General features: G+C 41.5%; 1 protein-coding gene across 1 annotated transcript; it reads left to right on the top strand.

The window, feature by feature from the left end:
- The first annotated feature begins 1,416 nt into the window (after nucleotides 1–1,416).
- Nucleotides 1,417–21,603, top strand: DNAJC18 (DnaJ heat shock protein family (Hsp40) member C18). Its single transcript, XM_059917226.1, has 8 exons — nucleotides 1,417–1,837; nucleotides 3,515–3,701; nucleotides 9,103–9,248; nucleotides 11,960–12,145; nucleotides 13,009–13,118; nucleotides 14,134–14,243; nucleotides 16,796–16,968; nucleotides 21,374–21,603. Exons 1-8 carry the CDS (start codon nucleotides 1,798–1,800, stop codon nucleotides 21,496–21,498), a joined length of 1,077 nt encoding a protein of 358 aa, XP_059773209.1. The 5' UTR covers nucleotides 1,417–1,797; the 3' UTR covers nucleotides 21,499–21,603.
- The last annotated feature ends 646 nt before the right edge of the window (nucleotides 21,604–22,249 follow it).

Genomic DNA, 22,249 nt, shown 5'->3' with positions numbered 1-22,249 from the left:
AAGCAAAAACTGGCATAGAAGTGTTCTAAGTGTTGAGGTTTGGAGTTCTAAGTTAGTCCTGGTGATATAGTCATAGCAAAATTCATCCAGAGGTGTTAATTGAGGTGTAACTGAGCTCTAGGATATACGTGCATGGCAACACCTGAGAAGGTTGCAAGCTAAACCATTGTTTACTGATCGAGGAGTAAATGAGCCATCTAGAAGAGGAGGAAGTGAGGTTTCAGAGGATAATGGGAAAGGTTGTTGAGGTACCAGACATTTTCAAGAGGCCCCAGCTTCCCAAATCTTGTCCAGCATTCTTGAACCTGGACTCTACTCCTAAGTAGCCCCATAATTTGTAGCACCCCTTCTCAATCCAATTCCCCCCAAAATGCTCTAGTACCCCCACTCTCAACCAGATACCTCTCACTTCATGGTACTCTGACATCTTTGAGTACCTCCAGACCTTAGCCCTGTGCCCCTGGACTTTAAGACATATTCCACCTTCCCCTGTCCATCTTCTAGATCAGTCTGTCTAGCCTCCCTAAACCAAATACACTTCCTTCTTATATTCAACCACCTAAAGGATGTCCCTGATCAGACCCCTTGTCTGAAGAGCACAAGTGGCTTCTTCAGGACCCAGCCTTCTGTGAACACACTGATGCTCATATATCCCAGGGCCATGACTGCAGAGAAGGGATGGAACTGCATACCACTGAAGGCATTTACCCTTTCAGTTTGTGTCTAGGGCTGTGCATCTCCCCACTCCAACTACCTAAGTAACTGCTGGTTGATATCATAATTGACATACTGATTTGGTCTTCCTGAGTAAGATCTCAATGAATTCCAGGTAATTTTTTATTTGGGGATGTACATGATCATTTTTCACTTTTGCAGACCTGATTTTTGGCCATCCCAATTCACCTGCAGGGATGAGTCAGTGACATTGGACCTACCCACCTATGAAGAATTGCTTTTATTCTTTGCTAGGCCCCATACAAACCTGGGTGGGGAAAAGCAGGAATATTTCTTCATTTCCTTTTTACTAATCTCCTAGGGCCCGGTCCTTCAGAAAAGAAGGGAATGGGCCAAGGAAACAAATGGGGTGGAGGAGAGGAGAAAAGTCTCGAAGGGGCCCTGGAGTAGGAGGGGATGAATGAAGGATAAGGAACAGCAAAGACAGGGGATCTATATACCAGCTCCAATACCTGCCTTTTTCTTCTTTCTCTACCCCTGACTCCTACCGGTCCCTCTAATGAAGCTATGCCAGAGGAGCCGCCCTCTAACCCCATATATCTCTCACTTTCTTATTTTCTTGGTTCTCCCCAGGGTTAGGTTCGACATCACCAAAACCTGTCCAGGACCGAACATACACTTTGCACAGAACAGGCATCAGCTATATTTAAAAAGGACATCCTGAGGATAAAAATAGTCATAATGTCACCCTCTAGCCCATAGTTTGCAAAGCCTTTCCCAGGATAGATCTCATCGCGTCTCTTTGAACGTCCGAAGTGTTAGGCGGGGCCAAAGCCACTACCCCCACTCTACAAATGAGGAAAAGCGCGACCCGCGTGGCCACACTTTCAGGCTGAGAGCCGCTAGCTATAAAGCAGTCAACTGGCAGCAAGGGTCGCGCCCCTTTACACCACTGCATCTGCGACCCCTGGCGCGATCCCTGCCGGGAATTGTAGTCCAATGAACCTCAGCTCCTATGGATTGGACTACAATGACCAGCATGCCCCGCGCTTTTTTGCGCCCCCTTCCCTTTCAGCCTCGGGCGCGGGGGAGGCTCGGCAGACCTGCTGACTGGGAAGCGGTATGGCAGCGACACTGGGCAGCGGGGAGCGCTGGACGGAAGGTATCAGGTCCTGGCCGGAGGGTGGGACAGGGCAGGGTCAGGGAGAAATCAGGAATGGGGCTCCTGACGGCACCTGAAGGGGCTGAGATCCTGGGCCTGAGATGAAGGATGGAGGGCTATGAGAAGATGCTGGGCCTGAGTAGGGTTCCTGGTGAGGAGGGAGACCGCCCAGGGCAGGGGGCCGGGATCCGGAAACCAGGAGCGCTGGCTCAAGCTGAGGACCCGGCCGGGTACCCTGAGTCACCCGTGACGACTTGTTGCCTCCGGCCCCCAGCCCCGCCCCGGCCCGTGCCCCGCCCAGGGCCTGCAGCTGTCAGGCCCGCCTGCGCCGGGGTCAGCGGGGTGACGCGGTTTCCCGCAGCTTGCTTACCCGGTCCTTATCTTCGCCTCCAAACTGGGCTGCCTGACCCTCGGCCTGGGTTTGGTCTTGTCCCTGCAGCCAGCATCAGGACGGATGGGCCAGCTTTTTCCATCCTACAGTCAGGCAAAGAGTACTGAGCCAGTGCCTATTATGTACTCTGCATTATGCTGATCCTGCAGCGGGATTTGACAGACATGGGCCCCGGAGCCCACAGAACTCTAAGTCTACTGAGGGAGTTTGACAGGTAAACAGTCAGTTACAGAACAGGGCCAGAATGTCCTGGGCTACACAGCAAGGTCGTAGGTTTGGGGGGCATGCTGACTAGGCACTCAGTGTGGCCTGGGTGTCAGAGGCCTCATGAAGAAAGTGTTACATATGATGACATGAAGGATGCGTTGGAGTTAGCCAGACCTACTTAGAGAAGAGTTTTGCAGGCAGAGGGAACAGCATGTGCAAAGGCACAGAGAAAAGAGAAAGCATTGATGATCTGAAGGGAGTTTGGTGTAGCTAGAGAATAGACTACAAAGGAGCTTGTGGTGAGATTTGAGGCTGGAGAGACAGGCTGGGCCCATTATAAGAAATTGGGACACCGAGCAGTGGCTAGTCAGTAAGAGATGTTAAGCAGGAGAAAGGGTTTTTTAAAATCTTACCCAGATCCTCCATACAGGACACGAGTACTCTGCCTTCTTTGACTATATTACTATGGCCCTCCTCGTACTCTGTAGGCATTATGATTAAGTAAATCCTCTCCTTTAAACTATATCCTCCTTGTGGTCAGGAGTAGATCTTATGCATACATCTCCCTGATTTATCTAGCCAAATATCTTGTACATATTAGTTTTATAACTGTCAGTTAAAAAATTGAACTCATTTCTACTTTAAATCTTAGTGGTGGGAGGCATTGCGACAAAAAATAATGTGTTATGATCAATTCACTTCTGACCATGGACCACAGAGAAATAGGCTTCCCCTGTGCTGCCCTAAAGCCAAGGTATTGGGCAGATGCCTCTTGAGCCCCTTTACTGGCTCTGAGTGAAGATTATTTGCTGACTGATGACTGTAGGTATGGTGGACATTATTATGCTTCATATTTCTGGCATTAAAAGTTTTTCATGATTGCCTCTGTATTTTCTGTATTGTTTTCTCAAGGAAGATGTTTCTTCAACTTTATATGGGTGTTTAGAACTCAGCATGATGTCAGTAACCTGGGCCTCACACTCATTTGCCTACAGGCAGCCTCCCAGATAGCTAAGGCCAGTAGCAAAGTTGATTTGCAGGTCAGACTGAAGCCTCATGGAGGTGCTGTTGCTTTGCAGCTTACATTGATGCAGTTAGAAGAAACAAATACCCAGAAGACAGACCTCCTGAAAGTCATGACCCCTGTGGTTGCTGTAACTGCAGGAAGGCACAAAAGGAAAAGAAGTCTGAGCATGAGTGGAATCAAACCCGACAGGGTGAGGGGAATGCCACTTATACTGAGGAGCAGCTGCTTGGAGTACAAAGGTGAGCCTGTGGTGGGATTAAATGAGTGATTTTATGTACAGTGCCTGGCACAGATGATGTGTTATGTAAGTATTGACTGCTATTATTATTTTTATTACTGTTATTGAAGCACAATAGCTTCTTGGCCTCAGAGGCAAGGCTAGGTGGAAGTGGAGTGTTAGGGTATAATCTGAAGTAACTGCCCTGCTTCTACTGTAAGAGAGACAGGGGAAACGAGCTTGACATAACAGACACCTGTACAACATTCTACCCAACAACAGCAGAACGCACATTCTTCTCAAGTATACATGGAACATTATCCAGGATAGACCATGTGTTAGGCCATAAAACAAGACTTGATAAATTTAAAAGGATTAAAATCAAACACTGTATGTTCTTTGAAATTGACAACAGAAGAAAATTTGGGTAATTCACAAATATGTGAAAATTAAACAACATATTCCTAAATAACAAATAGGTCACAGAAGAAATCACAAGGAAAATTAGAAAATACTTTGAGATGAATGAAAATGAAAACACTTATAAAGCAACTACACTCCAATAAAAATTAATTTAAAAAATGAAAATACAACATACCAAAACATATAGGATGCAGCTAAGGCAATACTTAGAAGGAAATTCATAGCTATAAATTTTTTTTTTTTAATCTCAAATCAATAACCTAATCTTCTAAAAAAAGAAGAACAAACTAAATTCAAACAAGCAGAATGAAGGAAATAATATAGAGTGGAATTAAATGAAATAGAGAATAGCAAAACAATAGAGATCTACAAAACCAAAAGTTGGTTTTTTGAAAATATCAACAAAATTGACAAACTTTTAGCTAGACTGACCAAGCAAAAAAAGGGAGAAGACTCAAATAAATAAAATCAGGAGTGAAATAGGGGATATCACTACCAATCTTACAAAATAATGATTATATAAGAGAATACTGTGAACAATTATATCTCAACAAATTAGATAACTTGACTGAAATGGATAAATTCGATTTCCCAAAAGAAAAGCCCAGGCCCAGGTGACTTCATTGGTGAATTCTACCAAATGTCTGAAGACAAATTAACTAATCCTTCATTAACTATTTTAGAAAATACCAAAGAAGGGAATTCTTCCCAAGTCATTCTATGAGACCAGTATTATTACCCTGTAACCAAAAACAGACAAAGTCATCACAAGATGGATACAGATTTCTGCAACATATAAAACATATAAAAAGGATTATATATCTTGACCAAGTGAGATTTATCCTAGGAATGCAAGGTTGTTTAACACATGAAAATCAAATAATGTAATACACCGTATTAATAGAATAAAAGACAAAAGTCACATGATTGTTTCAGTAGGTGTAGAAAAAGCTTTTGACAAAACCCTGCACTCTTTCATGATAACAGTATTCAACACACCAAGAATAGAAGGGAACTTCCTCAACCTGATAAAGGTCATCTTCCAAAAATCCACAGCTGGGACTTCCCTGGTGGTCCAGTGGTTAAGACTCCGCACTCCCAATGCAGGGAGCCAAGTTTGATCCCTGGTCAGGGAACTCGATCCTGCGTGCCGCAACTAAAGATCCCGCATACCACAACGAAGATCCTGCATGCCTCAACTAAGACCTGGCACAGCCAAATAAATAATTATTTTTTAAAAAAACCTCCTTAAATTAAAAAAAAAATCCACAGCTAACATCATACTTAATGGTGAATAATTTGATGCTTTCCAAGATCAAGAACAGGACAGGAACAAGATTCTAGCCATTTCTATTCAACATTGTGCTAGAAGTTCAAGCCAGCGCAGTTAAGCAAGAAAAAGAAGTAGAAGCCATTCAAATTGGAAAGAAGAAGTAAAAGTATATTCACAAATTATATGATCTAGTATAGAACATTTTAAGGAATACCCCCCCACACACAAACTATTAGAACTAATAAATTACTTCGGCAAAGTTCAGTATAAGATCAATATACAAAAATTATTATTTTTCTATATGCTAACAATGAACAATCTGAAAATGAAAACAATTTCATTTATAACAGCATCAAAAAGAATAAAATGCTTAGGAATAAATTTAATGAGAGAAATGTAAGGTTTTACATTGTAAACTACAAACTTCATTAAAGGAAATTAAAGAAGACCTAAATAAATGGGAAGACTGCCTGTATTCATGAATTGGAAGGCTTAATATTGGTAATATGGTAATAGTCCTCACATTGATCCACAGATTTAACACAATCCCTATCAAATTCCCTGCTACCTTTTTTGCAGAAATTGACAACCTGATCCTAAAATTCATATGAAAATGCAAAGGACCCAGAGTAGCCAAAACAGTCTTGAAAAATAAGTACAAAGTTGGAAGACTCACACTTCCCAATTTCAAAACCTACTACAAAACTTCAGTAATGAAGACAGTGTGCACCAGCATAGAATAAGCATGTAGATCAATGGAATAGAATTGAGACTCCAGAGATAAACCCTTATATTTATGGTTAATTGGTTTTTGACAAGAGTGCCAAGACAATTTAATGGGGGAAAGACTAGTCTTCAACAAATGTTGTTGGGACAACTGGATATCCACATGCAAAAAAATGAACTTGGACCCCTTCCTCACACAAATACAAAAATTAATTCGAAGACCTAAATGTAAGAGCTAAAACCATAAAACTCTTAGAAGAAAACAAATGTAAAGCTTTGTGATATATGGATTAGGCAATGATTTCTTGTTGACACCCAAAGCCCAAGGGATAAAAGAAAAAGTAGGCAAATTGGACTTCATCAAAATTAAAAACTTTTGTACTTCAAAAGATACCATCAAGAAGGTGAAAAATCAACCCACAAAACAGGAAAAAATATTTTCAAATTATATATCTGATAAGGGAGAGAGGGAAAGAGAAAGGCAGGGGAGAATCTGCCATGGAAGGAGGGATCAGAAACTAGGGTGGGGAATCCATAGGATCCTCATGGGCAGCTCCTGGGGAAGGGCCCTGACCGACATTCCAGACCCTGCATTATAGTCCCAACTGTGTTACTGACTTACTATGAACTCTTCAACAAGCCTCTGGGTATCTGCCTGCCTAACTGAATTGTGTGGTAGCAAAAAAATGGAGATACTTTAAATGCCCATCAGTAGGGAATGTACATACATCCATAAAATGCAAGAATATGCAGCTTTTTAAAAGAATGTGGTAGGTTTTTATTTTAAAGTATATAGTTGATTTACAATGTTGTGTTAGTTTCTGGTGTGCAGCAGTGTTGTGTTATATGTAACTGAATATATATATATTCTTTTCCAGATTCTTTTCCATTATAGGTTATTACAAGATATTAGTATAGTTCCCTGTGCTATACAGTAGGACCTTGTTGTTTATCTATTTTATATAAAGTAGTGTGTGTCTGTTAATTATAAACTCCTGATTTAATTTATCCCCCTCCTCTCCACCCCCATCCCCGCTTTCCCCTTTGGTAACCATAAATTTGTTCTCTATGTCTGTGAGTCTATATCTGTTTGGTAAATAAGTTCATCTGTGTTATTTTTTTAGATTCCACATATAAGTGATATCATATCATATTTGTCTTTATCTGACTTCACTTAGTATGATAATCTGTGTGTCCATCCATGTTGCTGCAAATGGCATTTTATTCCTTTTTAATGGCTGAGTAATATTCCATTGTATATATATATATATATATATATATACTACATCTTCTCTATCCATTCATCTGTCGATGAACACTTAGGTTGCTTCCATGTCTTGGCTATTGTAAATAGTGCTGCTATGAACATTGGGGTGCATGTGTCTTTTCAAATTAGAGTTTTCATCTTTTCCAGATGTATGCCCAGGAGTGGGATTGCAGGATCATATGGTAGTTCTATTTTTAGTTTTTTAAGGAACCTCCATACTGTCCTCCATAGTGGCTGCACCAATTTACATTCCCACCAAAAGTGTAGGAGGGTTTCTTTTCTCCGCGCCCTCGCCAGCATTTACTATTTGTAGACTTTTTGATCATGGCCATTCTGACCAGTGTGAGGTGATACCTAATTGTAGTTTTGATTTGCATTTCTCTAATAATTAGCAATGTTGAGCATCTTTTCATATGCCTGTTGACCATCTGTAGAATGTGGTAGATTTGTAATAATAGCCAATATTTACGTCATGTCAGATGCTATCAAGCATTTTAATGAATACTTCATTTAATTATAACAGCTGTGAAATATAGGTATAATTATCAGCCCGTTTCAGAAGATAACAAAGGCACAGAGTTAAGTCCACAGCAAGATCAGATGCCAACCAAGGCATTTTGACTCCAGAGTTCATGCTGTAGTCCACCTGCTCTCAAGGTGTGGTTTGGGAACCCCAAGACCCTTTTGGGGAGGGGTCTGCAAGTTTAAAACTATCTTCATGATAATGCAAACGTATTATTTGCCTTTTTCACTCTCATTCCTTCATAATTATACAGTGGAGTTTTTGAGAGGCTATATAACATGCCATTATATCATTTTATAAGAGTATAAAAGACTTCTTAGATCAAAAAGTTCAGAACTGACACTCTGGTGGTCTAAACTGTTATCCCTGTACTTTTTATCTCTATAAGTTATGGATCAATTCCCAAGATAAATTGTTAGTTTAAAAAAAAAATGAGATACAGAAGGGTGATTATAATATGCTTCCATTTATGTAAAAAAAAAATGGGGAAGTCTCTATACATGTACTCTCTCTGTACATAGGAATCAGAGAAAACTTTTTTTTTTTTTTCCCGTGCCACACAGCTTGTAGGATCTCAGTTCCCTGACCAGTGATTGAACCTGGGCCATGGCAGTGAAAGCCCAGAACCCTAACCATTAGGCCACCAGGGAACTCCCCACAGAAAACTTCTAACTGTGGTTATTCTTAGGGTAGGAGATTGGAGGACAGGGAATGGGGAAGCAGGAAGATTTTTCACTGTATATAGTTTAGTACTATTGGATATTTTTCTTCTACTATGTGAATATGTTAACTTTTTAAAACAAAGTTTAAACAGATAGCCATAAGGGGAACAAAAGGTAGATTTAAAAAAAAAAAAAAAAAAAGGATGGTTGGGGTATTTCTTCTGACTTTGCTGTCCAATGGTTCAACTCTGAGGACCTTAGCTTGGGTCTTAATATTATAAGGGTTAGTATACTTGTTCTATCCACTTGCAGGGATATAGAAAGAAAAAAATATTAGATGTAAAAGTACTTTGAAAGGAATTAAGCTCTCACTGGGAGGAGGACATTGTTAGTGAATTGTATGTTTCATTAACATGTTCACTAGTTTTCTTTTAGGTTTGTTTTGGGGCTCACAGATTGGAGAGAGGATTGATTTACTATTTTGCAGTTAATTATACAAAAGGGGCCTTTGTAGACATACCAAAAAATATTTCTGATTTGTGTTTTTAGGATCAAGAAATGCAAAAATTACTATGAAATTCTGGGGGTTTCACGAAATGCCAGTGATGAAGAGCTTAAGAAAGCTTACCGAAAACTCGCCCTGAAATTTCATCCTGACAAGAACTGTGCTCCTGGAGCAACAGATGCTTTCAAAGGTCTGATCCTAAACTAATGCTTAATTCTGCCCTTCTATGTCGTTTGGTCACAGCAAGTTGTTTTCAGCCTCCCTTGTAATTGTTTTATAAGGCCACAAGCAGGGTTTTGTTTTTTCCTGCCACACCTCTTAGATAGTGATTATTAGCATAGCTCTCTCCTGTCCTCATTCACTTACCTTAATTTCTTTTGGAAAAAATATTTGGTTTCTCTGTGACACCTTTTGGAACCTTTCATTCCTTGATTCAGCAAATCTTTATTGAAGATCTATGTGCCAGGTGCCATGGTGAGGAAAACAGATATGATTCCTCTTGTGGAACTTATAGGTCGGTGGCCACTTGCAAGTAGGGCCTAGACAGCATTTCCAAACTTCTTTGACCATGAAAATCTTTGTTCATGAAACCTCTGTTATTAACATGTATGAAAAAGCTTTATACAGCTTTGTAAAGAGCAAAAACATGGTTATAGATCGAATCTTTTTTCCATTGATTTCCATGATACTTTCAGTGATATATTCTTAAAAAATATTTTGGATCCAACACATAAATAAAAATCTTACTTAAGAGCTTCACCCTCAGGAATGTCATTGATTAAGGCAAGGATTATCAATGGATGCCAAAACCATTGGGTGATAGGTTGTTGTTGCATACGATATTCACATAATGTCAAATTATCACCCACAGAATACTTATTGATTACACAGGGGAAATTTTCCTTTATAACCGAGATAGCTAGCTGTCACCACTTTAACCAAGTGATCCAACTTATCATCACCAATACTAGAACAACCTAACATTACATGTTGTAATACCATGTGGTATTCTTGCCAAAATGTTTGACCTGAATCTAATAAAGAAACAATCAAAATATGGGACATTCTACAAAGAACACTGAACTACTCTTCAAAAAATTCAATATAATGAAAAACAAAAAAGGTGGGGAGACTGTTCTGGATTAAAAGTAACTAAAGAGATGTGAAACCAAATGTAATTCATGAACCTTGCATGGATTCACTGGGTGATAATGAATTGATGTTAATTTTCTTAGCTATGATATGATGTTGTGATCATGTAGGAGAATATCTTTCTTCTCCGGAGACATAGCTAAAATATTTAGGGGTGAAGTGTCATAATATCTGCGGCCTACTTTCAAATGGTTCAGCAAAAAAATGAATACATATTATATGTGTATGTGTAGAGAGTTGAGGAAAGCAATGTGGTAAAATGCTAATAATTGATGAATAAATGTAAAGGTTTTTATTGTACTATTTTTTCGTCTTTTCTGGAGATTTGAAATTTTTCAAAAGAAAAAGTAAAAAATGATAGATCTGAGACATTTTTTAAAGTCAGCATTTACCTCAGAGGGCAAGCTACCCTTGCTGATGTGCCATTGTGAATCTAGTTCTCCCCACAGTTTCTACAAGGAAACAGATAACCCACAATTTCCTCACACCTTCATGTAAGGTACCTCACAGACTAATGCCATTTCTCTGAGAAATCTGCCAGATTTCAAGGGATGTGAATGTTTAAGCAACTCTGTTTAGGTTTTTCTGTTTGTTTTTTCTGCTTAGCAGTTTTATTGCTATAAATATTTAATACAATTCCCTAGCTAGAAGAATCATAAGGAAATGCTCTTTCTGACTATGTTTCTGATAGTGTTGACTGAATTAAAGGTAGGCGGGTAGGAATGTCTTAAAAGATTTTTTTTCAAGATTTCTTTGATTGTTGGCACTGATTGTATTTTTAAATGAAATTGGACAAAGTTTGCACATTTGTGCATAGGGAGAAGTGATGGTATGCATATGTAATCTATTCAGTCTTTGGTCCCTCTTTAAGACATTGGAGATACTTTTTTTCTTTTTTTGGCCGCACTGCTCGGCTTGTGGGATCTTAGTTCCCTAACCAGGGATTGAACCCAGGCCCTTGACAGTGAAAGCACAGAGTCCTAACCACTGGACCACCAGGGAATTCCCTGGAGATACATTTGTTAATTTCTAAAGACCATTTTTAAAAGTAGGCTGAGGGATTTCCCTGGAGGCACAGTGGTTAAGAATCCGCCTGCCAATGCAGGGGACAGGGGTTCCATCCCTGGTCCGGGAAGACCCCACATGCTGCGGAGCAAGTAAGCCCGTGTGCCACAACTACTGAGCCCGCGTGCCACAACTGCTGAAGCCCACGTGCCTAGAACCTGTGCTCCACAACAAGAGAAGCCACTGCAATGAGAAGCCCGCACACCCCAACGAAGAATAGCCCCCGCTCGCAGCAACGAAGACCCAACACAGCCAAAAAAAAAAAAAGTAAGCTGAAATAAGACTGATGAGTGAGGACTTTGCTTTTAGCCAAGCAGGAGGATTTTTACTGATTATTTTATTCAGGAGATTGTATGTGACTTCATGTTAGAATACCACTACTTATGTAGGAACTGTTTCCAACCATAAACTACTGCTCTCAAGGAAATAACACATTTTTGATGACGGAGAACAGTACTTCTTAGTTCATCTTGAGTCCAGTGTTGTTTCAGGCTTATCAGACTAGATCATGGAAGATTTCAAGGGCAAACACTTTGGTGAACTTTCTAGGCCCAAGCACCTCTCCTTGGGTCACTGTGAAGTTGTCCAGCACCAATCAACGCTGGGCTCTTCATTGCTACTACTATAATCACCCTCAGCTACAGCAAAGACTATGTACTCAGGTGCTTTTTGTTTTTGTTGCAGCAATAGGAAATGCCTTTGCAGTCCTGAGCAATCCTGAGAAGAGACTCCGCTATGATGAATATGGAGATGAACAGGTGACTTTCACTACCCCTCGAGCCAGACCTTATAATTATTACAGGGACTTTGAAGCCGACATCACTCCAGAAGAGCTGTTCAACGTCTTCTTTGGAGGACATTTTCCTACAGGTTAGTATCCCAAAATTATCGTTTAAGAAGTCATAGGGACTTCCCTGGCGGTCCAGTGGTTAAGACTCCACGCTTCCACTGCAGGGGGTGCAGGTTCGATCCCTGGCTGGGGAACTAAGATCCCACATGCCGCTCGGCGCGGCCAAAAAAAAAAAAAAATTCATATATATTTTGAGGATCTGTTTGAGGATCTGAATAGAGGGACCATGGTATGGTGGCAACAGCAAACTTTGGAATCAGATAATCTGGGGTTGAAGGCATGTCTCCACCCTCCAACTATGCATGATTTTGACTTAGTCCGTCTGATCTTGTTTCCTTACCTAAAAATGGGGTTGATAATACCAACCTCACAAGGCTGCTCTGAGGATTGGATATTTTTTTAAGTGTTTTATAAATTAGAAGCAAAATGCCTGTATTATCATTATTGCAAAATAGCATTTATATAAAGGTAAAGGTTAGAAAAGTACCCCCAGAGAGTTGGAAGTTGGGTTAATTAAATGCCTGGGAAGTAAATTGAATTTTGTTAGGTGCTATTAAAGATACTAGTGACATAATCTGATATTGGGCAAGGAGGCAGACATGAGCATGTCAGACAGGATTCATGGCCCAAGTGCTTTCTTTCTTAGCCTCTTGGGGTTCTCTCACTCACTAGTTACAAAGGATTATTTAAATAAGGGCGAGAGAGCTAAGCATGTCCCATTTCCAGCTGGTTCACTTGACATACCTACTGTTGTATTTTTCTACTGAGTAAAACGGGACAATACTCTACCCTCAGAGAACCTAGTTGGAAGCAAGGACCTTGGAAAAGGCAAGGAAAGGGTGTTTGCCATATTGCATGCTAAGTATTTTTCTTTCTTTTCCAGGAAACATTCATATGTTTTCAAACGTGACAGATGACCCCCACTATTACCGCCGGCGGCACCGACATGAGAGGATGCAGACACGGAAGGAAGAGGAAGAAGATAAGCCTCAGGTACCTGGGGAGGACAGGACAACAGCTGCCCATAAACACTTGTACTGAGCTGACCTTTATGTAGTATGATCAGGTTTTCGAAGTTCAACTTGAGATATGTTGCTAAAATGTGCTTTAGGAAAGCAGAAGCCTGGCAAGAGGAGCTGGATAATTGGCCCAAATAAGCCAGAATGGTACCCCCTCCCCCATCCATTCTTTGGTGACTGTCCTGGGAAATCTGTTCACCTATGGGGCTGTCTTGAAAAACGTTTTCTTGACTGCAGAGAATAGGAACCCCCTTCAAAATATTCAATACTAAAGGGGGTTTAAGGTAAGGGATCAAGGGAGTCTCATGAAGCTTAAGGGCAGGAAGCTTGCTGGGCCTTATGTCAGACGGGAACCAGGAACTGGGGTGCTGTCAGGCCCCCATGCAGCTGTGCTCTCCATGACTCTTGGGGCCAGACTGTCTCCAGTTTTCCTAACTCCCTGCATCTGTTTTGTTCTCTCTAAGCAGCCTGGCTTTTCTACTTCCCCTTGCAAATGTCCAGTCTACAGTGCCTCAGAGTATGTGTCCTTTCTTCAAGTGACTGCCTAGCAGTGAATGATGATGGATCTCAATCCCAGATGCTTAGGAGGGAGAATGTGATCATCCCTGCTACGGTTTGATGTCCCCCAGATGTCCCACAGTCCATTCAGCTGAGGCCAAGGCAACAAAGTTGCATAATAACATGACCTCATGAGAGTCACAGTCTGGGCAAGCTCCCGCACAGGTGTCTGCTTCATTGGTCTTAGAAAAGGGGGCTGCAGAAGGATTACTGAGTGTCAATCCAGACGGTAGGTGGGCCTCGTTCAGCCTTTTCAGCAGACAGAATGGGGCTGTTTGGTACTTCTCAGCAGAAAGTACAACCTTCCCAGAAAAGCCTTGGGCTATGTGCAGTACATCAGTAATTCATATTTTCTTTGGGAAAACTGTTCTCTTTTCAATAAGCTTTATATTGATGAAGAGCACTTACACCAAATGCTTTTTCTTTTTCAGACTACATATTCTGCATTTATTCAGTTACTTCCAGTTCTGGTGATTGTGATTATATCTGTGATTACTCAGCTGCTAGCTGCTAATCCCCCATATAGTCTATTCTATAAATCGTAAGTCAAATATTTATAAATATTTCTTAACAAGCTGGTACATTACTAACATTCCATTTCACCTTTTGTTGTAGAAAACACTGATTTTGTGTTTAAAGGAACAGCTGGATAGTAATAATACAGAGACTCAAAAATATTGTTCTTTAGGCAGTTTCCCAGGCACTCAGGACCTGGATTGTTTTGTTCTACAGCGACATCATCTGGTCAGCTGCAGAATAGCAATGGCTGGTTTCTGAAGGATTAATAGACGAACTCCAGGTTCAGATTAAATCTTTAACATTCCACTTTAGAGTTAAAAAGGACCTTACTGAGCTTGTGATAGTATCGCTGGACCCCTGTGAGTCTGAGAACATAGTAACTAAGGTCTAGTGATTATTTCCAATTTAAGAAATTGGAAGAATAGTACATTTATTCATAAGGCTATACAGTCAAACCTTAGTATCTCATTTCTTTGCTTTTGCTGAAAATATAGAAATCATTATAAAGTTTGTATTGCATGGAAAATTTGAGCTCTGATAGGAATTTTTAAATTTCTTCAATTAATTATTTTAGTTAAATCAGTTCTCAATTTGATCCCTAGACCAGCATCATCTAACTGCCAGCATGCTAGAAATGCAGACTCTTAGGCCTTACTCCATATCTACTGACTCAGAAACTCTAGGGGTGAGAACCAGCAATATGAGTTTTAACAAGCCCTCCAGATAATTCTGGTCATACTAAAGTCTGAGAATCACTGGATTATTTTTTTTAATCAATAATGGGAAATGAGTCATTACTATTATAGTTTAGCAGACAAAAACCTTTCAAAATGTGGACTCCATGGAACCATACCTAACAGGAAGAGCTCTTGTTGGTGATCACTATAGACTAAAGACTATCATTCTAGATCAATATCTTCATTTTACAGAGAGGAAAGCTGAGACTCAGAGAGAGGTTATTGCTGTCGGGACACAATGGCCTGATTCCCTCTTATTTCCTGACTTCCATATTTCTCCATATGCTACTGCTACCTCCTTTCTTGTCAGGCCAGTGGGGCAGACAGGAACCTGCCCTGATAACAGCTTCCCAGAGGGAGGCAAGAGCAGTCATGGCTCTTAGACATCCAGCAAGATCCATAAGTTGAGAGATCAAAGGAAAAGGCTAGGAAAAGGTCAAATATAACTCCTTTAAGATGGACTTTGTCCAGTTTGAACAAAATCAGCTTGGATTTTGCACATTGCCATCACATTGTTTTAACTTGAATTTGAACTCCCTTCTGTACTTTCTTATGGTTAGACTTCAGTTAACCCAGACCTGTTAAAGTTTCTGAGCACCAGACACCTTTGGATATCTTAGACCCACTGAGAGTTAGCCTGGAGGTATCACTGAAATCTTTTGTCTTAGTTTTTTGCAGTTCTCACCTAATGGCTATGTGTAAAGTACTTTTTATCATGTCCTAAAAATTAGAACTAAGTTGGTATAAGCTGTCTGGTTATTTTTAAATAGTTTATAGTAACAATCATTTCATTCAGCCAACATTTACCAATAGCCACTCTGCGCCAGGTGCCATGCTAGGTCCTATACAATATAGAAATTGTTTTTTAAGCATTCAGCATTCTACTTTTAACATAGAAAGCAGTCTAAGAGAGGTCAATCCAGATAGCTGCACCCCCATATTCACAGCAGCATTATTTACAGTAGCCAAGACATGGAAACAACCTGTACACACACATACACACACACACACACACACACACACACACACACACACACACACACACACTATGGAATATTATTCAGCCATAAAAAATGAAGAAATCCTACCATTTGTGACAATATTGAGGGACCTTGAAGGCATTATGCTAAGCGAAATAAGTCAGAGAAAGACAAATACTGTATGATCTCACTTATATGTGGAATCTAAAAAAAAAAAAAAAAAAAACCAAACTCAGAAAAAGAGATCAGACTTCTGGTTACCGAAGGTGGAGGAGAGAGGGAAGGGGAATTGAAGGAAGATGGTCAAAGGTACAAACTAACAGTTATAAGTTAAATAAGTACGAGGTATGTCACATACAACACAGTGTTACAGTAGTAGCACTGCTGTATGATAGGAAAGTTAAGAAAGTAAATCCTGAGAGTTCTCATCACAAGGAGAAAGTTATTTTTGCCTTTATTCTTGTCTTCTTTCTTTTCTTTTTATTGTATCTATATGAGAAGATGGATGTTAGCTGAACCTATTGTGGTAATCATTTCATAATTATGTAAGACAAACCTTCATGATGTATGTTTTAAATTTAAAAAGAGAGAGAGAGAGAAGAGAGGGAGGTGAATCCTTTAAGGAAATAAATATGTTGAGACTGAATCCATTTGAACATGCTCACATAATAGCAACAATGATGACATTACACTTACTGCTTTGCTTGGGAAATAATAAATGTTAGATGTATTAGAAAATGATATCTGCATCTGCCCTCTGAAGAGGTGATTGTGTGAATGATCTCTGTGAGGCCAGTGCTAAAAGTGATATTGCCAAGTATGACAGGCATACCTGAGCCTCTCTCTCCTTGTTTCAGGACCTTGGGCTACACCATTTCTAGAGAAACCCAGAACCTACAGGTGCCTTACTTTGTGGATAAAAACTTTGACAAGGCCTACAGAGGAGCATCTCTGCGTGACCTGGAGAAGACGATAGAAAAGGATTACATTGATTACATCCAGACAGGTTGTTGGAAGGAGAAACAACAAAGTAAGATGCTCTAAAAGGGGCTTTAGCTGGTGCCATGCTTCCAACCTGAGGCATCCACAGCTTCCTGATCCTTTCTCTCTCCTTGTTTGAGCTACTGATGTTTACGTGAACAGGCATAGGACAGAGGCCCATTCAGGATATTACAAAAAAAGGGAAGTTTATTGACAGGATACATGTGGCCAGGACTGGGAAATCTTAGGAACTTGGGCAGTACTAGTTGCCTATCTGTCTGTCTGTCTCTGAGTCTCTACATCTCTCTGCCTATCTGCCCTCTCTCCTCTCTCTACCAACTTCTTTTCTTTGCTTTTTCAAGCTCTCCTCCTTCACAGCCTTAATTTGCCATGGTTTATTTTGGTTGCTACCCTCCTATTCACTCTCCCAACTTCCCCAACCCCACAAGTCATTGGCCCCTTTCTACATCACAAGCTTCCTGTTTAAGTAGCTCGCTGGTTTGGTCCATGGTTTCCTGATTTCACATTTCCCAGAGGGAAATCTGATTGATCCAACCTAACCAAAGTTTTATAGGTTGTTGTTATTGAGTTCGGTGCCCCTTCTCTTCCCCTCCAATCAGCTGTGGCCACACAGAACAAAAGCGACTCTCCCAGGAGCAGGCCTTCCACACTGTTTCCCTGGAGACAATGGGGGTGACAGTGTTGGCTTCCAACCCCAGTGAGTGTTCATGGGGAGTGCGCACACACACACACACACACACACACACACACACACACACACACACACACACACACATATATCCATTAGTAATTGTATCTTATAAAACTTGGCTTTGGTTAATTTTTAAAAAGCAAACTAACTCATTTTTTAAAACCTTGTCTGTCACTGGGTATTGTTATACATCTAACAGTGTCTGATAAATTTAGATCCTCAGTCACAGTGCTGCTAAGCCCTCGCTGACCCGTCATGCATCCCAACCCCACCCCAAGTTAGTCTCTCCTTCCTCTGTGTTTTTAAAGCACTTTGCTCATCCTGCTAAGACAGTGCCACCCTCGCCATGTTAACGTGTTCTGTAGGTACATGACAGTCTCCCTGCTGGACTCTGGGCTCTCTGAGGGCAAAACCATGTCTTACTAATTTTGTGTCCCAGGCCCTTGGCACAGTCTTTGCTTCAGAGCAGATGCTCCACAAATGTCTTTTGAAGAGAGGGTTCTCAGGACTGGAAAACAGTGAAACTGCTGAGGACTAGGAATCACTGAGCAGGGCTAGTGTCCTAACCCTGCCCCTGAGGGACCTTGTCTCTTCTGTCTACTCCTGTAGGGCAGAGCCCACCTGACCTCTCAGGTGCATTAGGAGCTTGGTGGGCAATGACTTGGATGTAAGGGGGAATTCAGCAGGAGGAGGAAGTTGCTTTTTTATTGAAAAAACTGAGGGGTCAGGAAGTACCCCTACCCCACTGTTAAACTAGGTTTTGCAAGTTTCAAAAATCAGGAAAGAATTTTGGAGCAAGATAGAGGCCTTAGACTTAAAGGCATTATAAACATGGGTCCAAATCAGGTGAAGGCCACAGCGTATGTCCTAAGAGTCTCCATTATTTTAGACTCTGAGAGGGTTTTGAAATTATGCAGAGAGCTCATGGTAAGGATTACACCTAAGGTGGCTTCTAGGCTTTTGTCCCCATCCTCATGAGGCCTACTTTCAGGGCTTTGGCACTCTCCAGGTATAAACAGATCCAGTGGGTGAGCATGATGCGTGTACCCACAAGTTCCAAACCGGGGGTTATCAGCACACACCCCTTAAAAATCTATTTCTGGCATTTAAGGATGGTGGCTGTCCGGAGCCTCCACACAGCCCAAGTGCCATTTGAGAACAAGCAGCATCTGCCCTCCGGATCCAGCAGCAAGTGCAGCCAGCATGGTTAAATTTAGCACATGGAGGTTGTAAAAATAAACCCGCTTGAGAACAAAGTTCACTCTTGGCAAAATACCGAATGGAAACTGTTTTTAGCAAAGTTAGCCATTGTCTTTTAAAATCTTTTGTTAATTTCTTTTCTCTGCTTTCTTCCTCCCAAGGAGGTTGTATGGATTATAGAAGATGGTATGAGTATAACGCTTAGCATGGTGTCTGGCATATAGTAAGTGTTTGGATCCTGACTGAATCCAGACCTTGCTTGGCCTTGCTCGACTGGATGCAGCACTGTCTTATGAGGCTGGATCATGATGGTCGTTGGGATCTGTCGGGGTCTTCCAGCTGTCAGGACTCTGATCTGGGCTGTCATGCAGAGTGTTTTTGAGAGAGGCTTTGGGACTTGCCTCTCTTGGCAATTTGCTTGAGTCAGCTTACCCTGAAGGTGCAATGCTCTGTCCATCTATTACACTGGCATTCAGGGCAGGGGAAACATTTTGCAGAGAAGAAAAGATGTTCTCTTGATCCTGCCCCTGCCAAAGATTTTGTTTTTTCTTAGAAGTTATTGAATATTAACAGAACTTGTGAAAAGTAACATATTCATTGAGTTGACCTTTTGTTCATTGAAGTGCAAAAGTATTCACTGGCAGTTTGGAGAGAAGTTTCTCCAAGCATGGTCATGGGGGTGTGGGACATAGTTCCTTGAAACACTGCCCTTGTGCAAGGTCATTGCTCTAGAGCAAGGTCATTGCTCTCAATCTCTGGAGCATTGAAAACTGGTTTCAATGAACTTTAAAAAAGCAACGTCATGTTTTGAGAAAAGCATTCATATATGTGCAGTTCTCTTTCATCAGCTCATTACAGTGGTTGTCAGTGTATAAAATAGTAAGAATCACTAGCCCTTAATGTTCTGGAATGAGATTTCAGGCAATGAGACATTTGGATAAGGTCAGTAACAAAAAACCTAAGGAAATCGTTTCCAGGAAAAGCAAAGCCACAGGATCTGCTCTATATACTGGTGTAACTGTGACTCAGAGGACCAAAGGCACAGCCTGATTTCACAGAGCCCTCTTGAACAGGTTTCCCACATGCCAAAGAAGCCAGACAGATGGAGTCAGTGCCTAGCTCTGGGCGGAACGAAGGAGCAGAGGGCTTTCATTTGGGTGCGGCGCATGATCCGCCCTGAAGCCGCATCACTTGCGAGGATGCCTATGCGGGGGGCAAGCTCTGGCTGGCACGCGCTGCAGGCCCCACACCACGGGGTGAGAGCACATTGTTCTAGAGCCTAGGAGACCCCCTGTTTGCCAAGCAACTGCTGGGCCAGGGCCCAGCCTCTGAACCCACATCGCAGAGGGTGGGTTTTCATGCATACCCACCCCTCACCCTGGAGTCCTGCACTTAATCTGCACTTTGGGCCTTACTTGGTGTAAACGGAACCATTGTGAGCAGAAATGCCTGTATTTTGTGTTGATACAGACTTATTCAGAAACCACTGCGCATTGTTCCCTCTGGCTAGGTATTAAGTCCTGTTTCCAGGCAGTTTGCTGATTAATCAGACAGGTGCCTCTCGTTCCACCAAGAAAAACAAAATCTGTCAGCAAGATGACTAAGAATGGATAGACATATTTCAGAATGATTAAAATAGCATTTTCACAAGTGTGGTCTTTTAAACATTGAGTAGCTGCCTGCTATCTGAGGCTTTCAGAAGCCACGCAGCCCCTCGAAGCATGCCATCCTGTTAATACACAACACGTCTCTGGAGGTGCTTTTCAGGCATTCCTTCCTACGAATGTCTCTGAAACTATACAAAAGAATAAAAAAGAGAGGCAGCCAAACCACTGTTGAGTCCGGGAGGACAGCAGAGATTATATTCTGGTTAAAAATAGAATGACTTTCTCCACCATGAAGAGAAAATGAAATACATTTCGTCAAGGAGACAGAGGTCACCGGATCCAGATGATTTCACTTTTAAAAGAGCCCAGCTGCCTTTGGCCTTTGAGTTAGGGGCCCCACATGTGGTGAAGGAATGAGGAACGCCGCCGGCAACCTGCCCTTCTATAGAAGGCATGCCTGCCGGTGGAGGGCTCTGTGTCAGTCCGCATGTATGAGTTATGATCCGGCAACGCAGAGGGAAGGATGAAGCAGCTGTCTTTGTTTCAGATGACAGGAACAGGCGATTGGACTCCATTCTCTCCCAACTGCCATCTGAATACCATTCGTAGGAAAGCCCTGAAACAGGGTCTCCTTTTACTGCACGCGTGCAGGTTTCCTAAGTCTGGTGCCAAATGTTCTATTGATAAGAACTAAGTCCAGTGCTTTTGTAATAGAGCACAGATACTGTTGGACTCCAGGATCACAGGTGTCCCTTAATCCTCAGCACCTGGTGTAGCGTAGCTGCCTGATACATGTTTCTTGAGTAAATGAGTGTTTCTTAAGTTTAATTGAAAGAAAAAGCATTAAAGTAAAAGGAGCTTTGCTTCCAGAAGTATTGAAGTGAAACAGAGGAGCTCAACTTTCTTGATGAATTGTTACCTCTTTTATCTTTCAGAGTCAGAGTTGACCAATTTGGCAGGATTATACAGAGATGAACGATTGAAACAGAAGGCAGAGTCGCTGAAACTTGAAAACTGTGAAAAACTTTCCAAACTGATTGGCCTACGCAGAGGTGGCTGAGAGGATGGTAGTCCTATGCAGGCTCGGGGTTTTGCTACGTGTTACTGTTTATGTTCCTAATTCCATTGTATAATACAAAATTAGGAAATGATGAACATTTTACAATTTGCTAACTTTGTTTGGTGGGCAGAGTTGGAGGTGCTTCAGCACGGAGCCAGACTTGTCATCACAGAATCCTTCCTGGGGATTGGCTCCGGGGGCCAGGAGCAGGTCATCTAAATTGAATTAATGGCAAAGCATTAGAGTCAGCCCCGTGCTCTGCGCCTACCCTGCCTCTAGAAATGTAGTTCAGGGCACCCCAGAGCAGATTCATATTTTCTTCCTTCTTCCCTTCAGTGAAGTCTCAATAGCCAGTCATTCCTAGGCTTAGCCAAAGCAGCTTAATATTGGTTGTTTACAATGTGCACTGAGAATTATACCTCTCCCTTCATTAGAGTCATCGTCTCCCCACCAGATTCAGCTGTTGGAACAACTCAACTTTCCATTTTCTAAGGGAAATGTGGAGAAATGTAAACTGTTGTAGTCCACAGTTTTCTAGTTGTCTAATCTCTGTTCAGAGTCACTAGCATTAGCAAACTGCCTAATTTGGGTTTCTTTTACTTCCTTAACCCTCTCTCTTGTAGAGAGCCCAGAAATTAAGTTATTGAGTGAAACAGTTCAATGGACACATGGAAGCAGGGGCCAGGGGTGAAGGTAAAATGCAAGACTAAGTCTCAGCTGCTCAGTGCAGTTTCCCTAGTCCATCACAGAA

Source organism: Balaenoptera ricei, chromosome 3 (assembly GCF_028023285.1).
Source record: "Balaenoptera ricei isolate mBalRic1 chromosome 3, mBalRic1.hap2, whole genome shotgun sequence".
Taxonomy (NCBI): domain Eukaryota; kingdom Metazoa; phylum Chordata; class Mammalia; order Artiodactyla; family Balaenopteridae; genus Balaenoptera; species Balaenoptera ricei.
This window is presented reverse-complemented; position numbering and strand designations above follow the sequence as displayed.

Excerpts from the sequence above, each read along its gene's own strand:
- DNAJC18 (XM_059917226.1), top strand. The coding sequence starts at position 1,798 with ATGGCAGCGACACTGGGCAGCGGGGAGCGCTGGACGGAAG. Across the intron at positions 1,838-3,514 it reads CGGGGAGCGCTGGACGGAAG|CTTACATTGATGCAGTTAGA; the intron begins GTATCAGGTCCT and ends GTTGCTTTGCAG. Across the intron at positions 9,249-11,959 it reads AGCAACAGATGCTTTCAAAG|CAATAGGAAATGCCTTTGCA; the intron begins GTCTGATCCTAA and ends TTTTTGTTGCAG.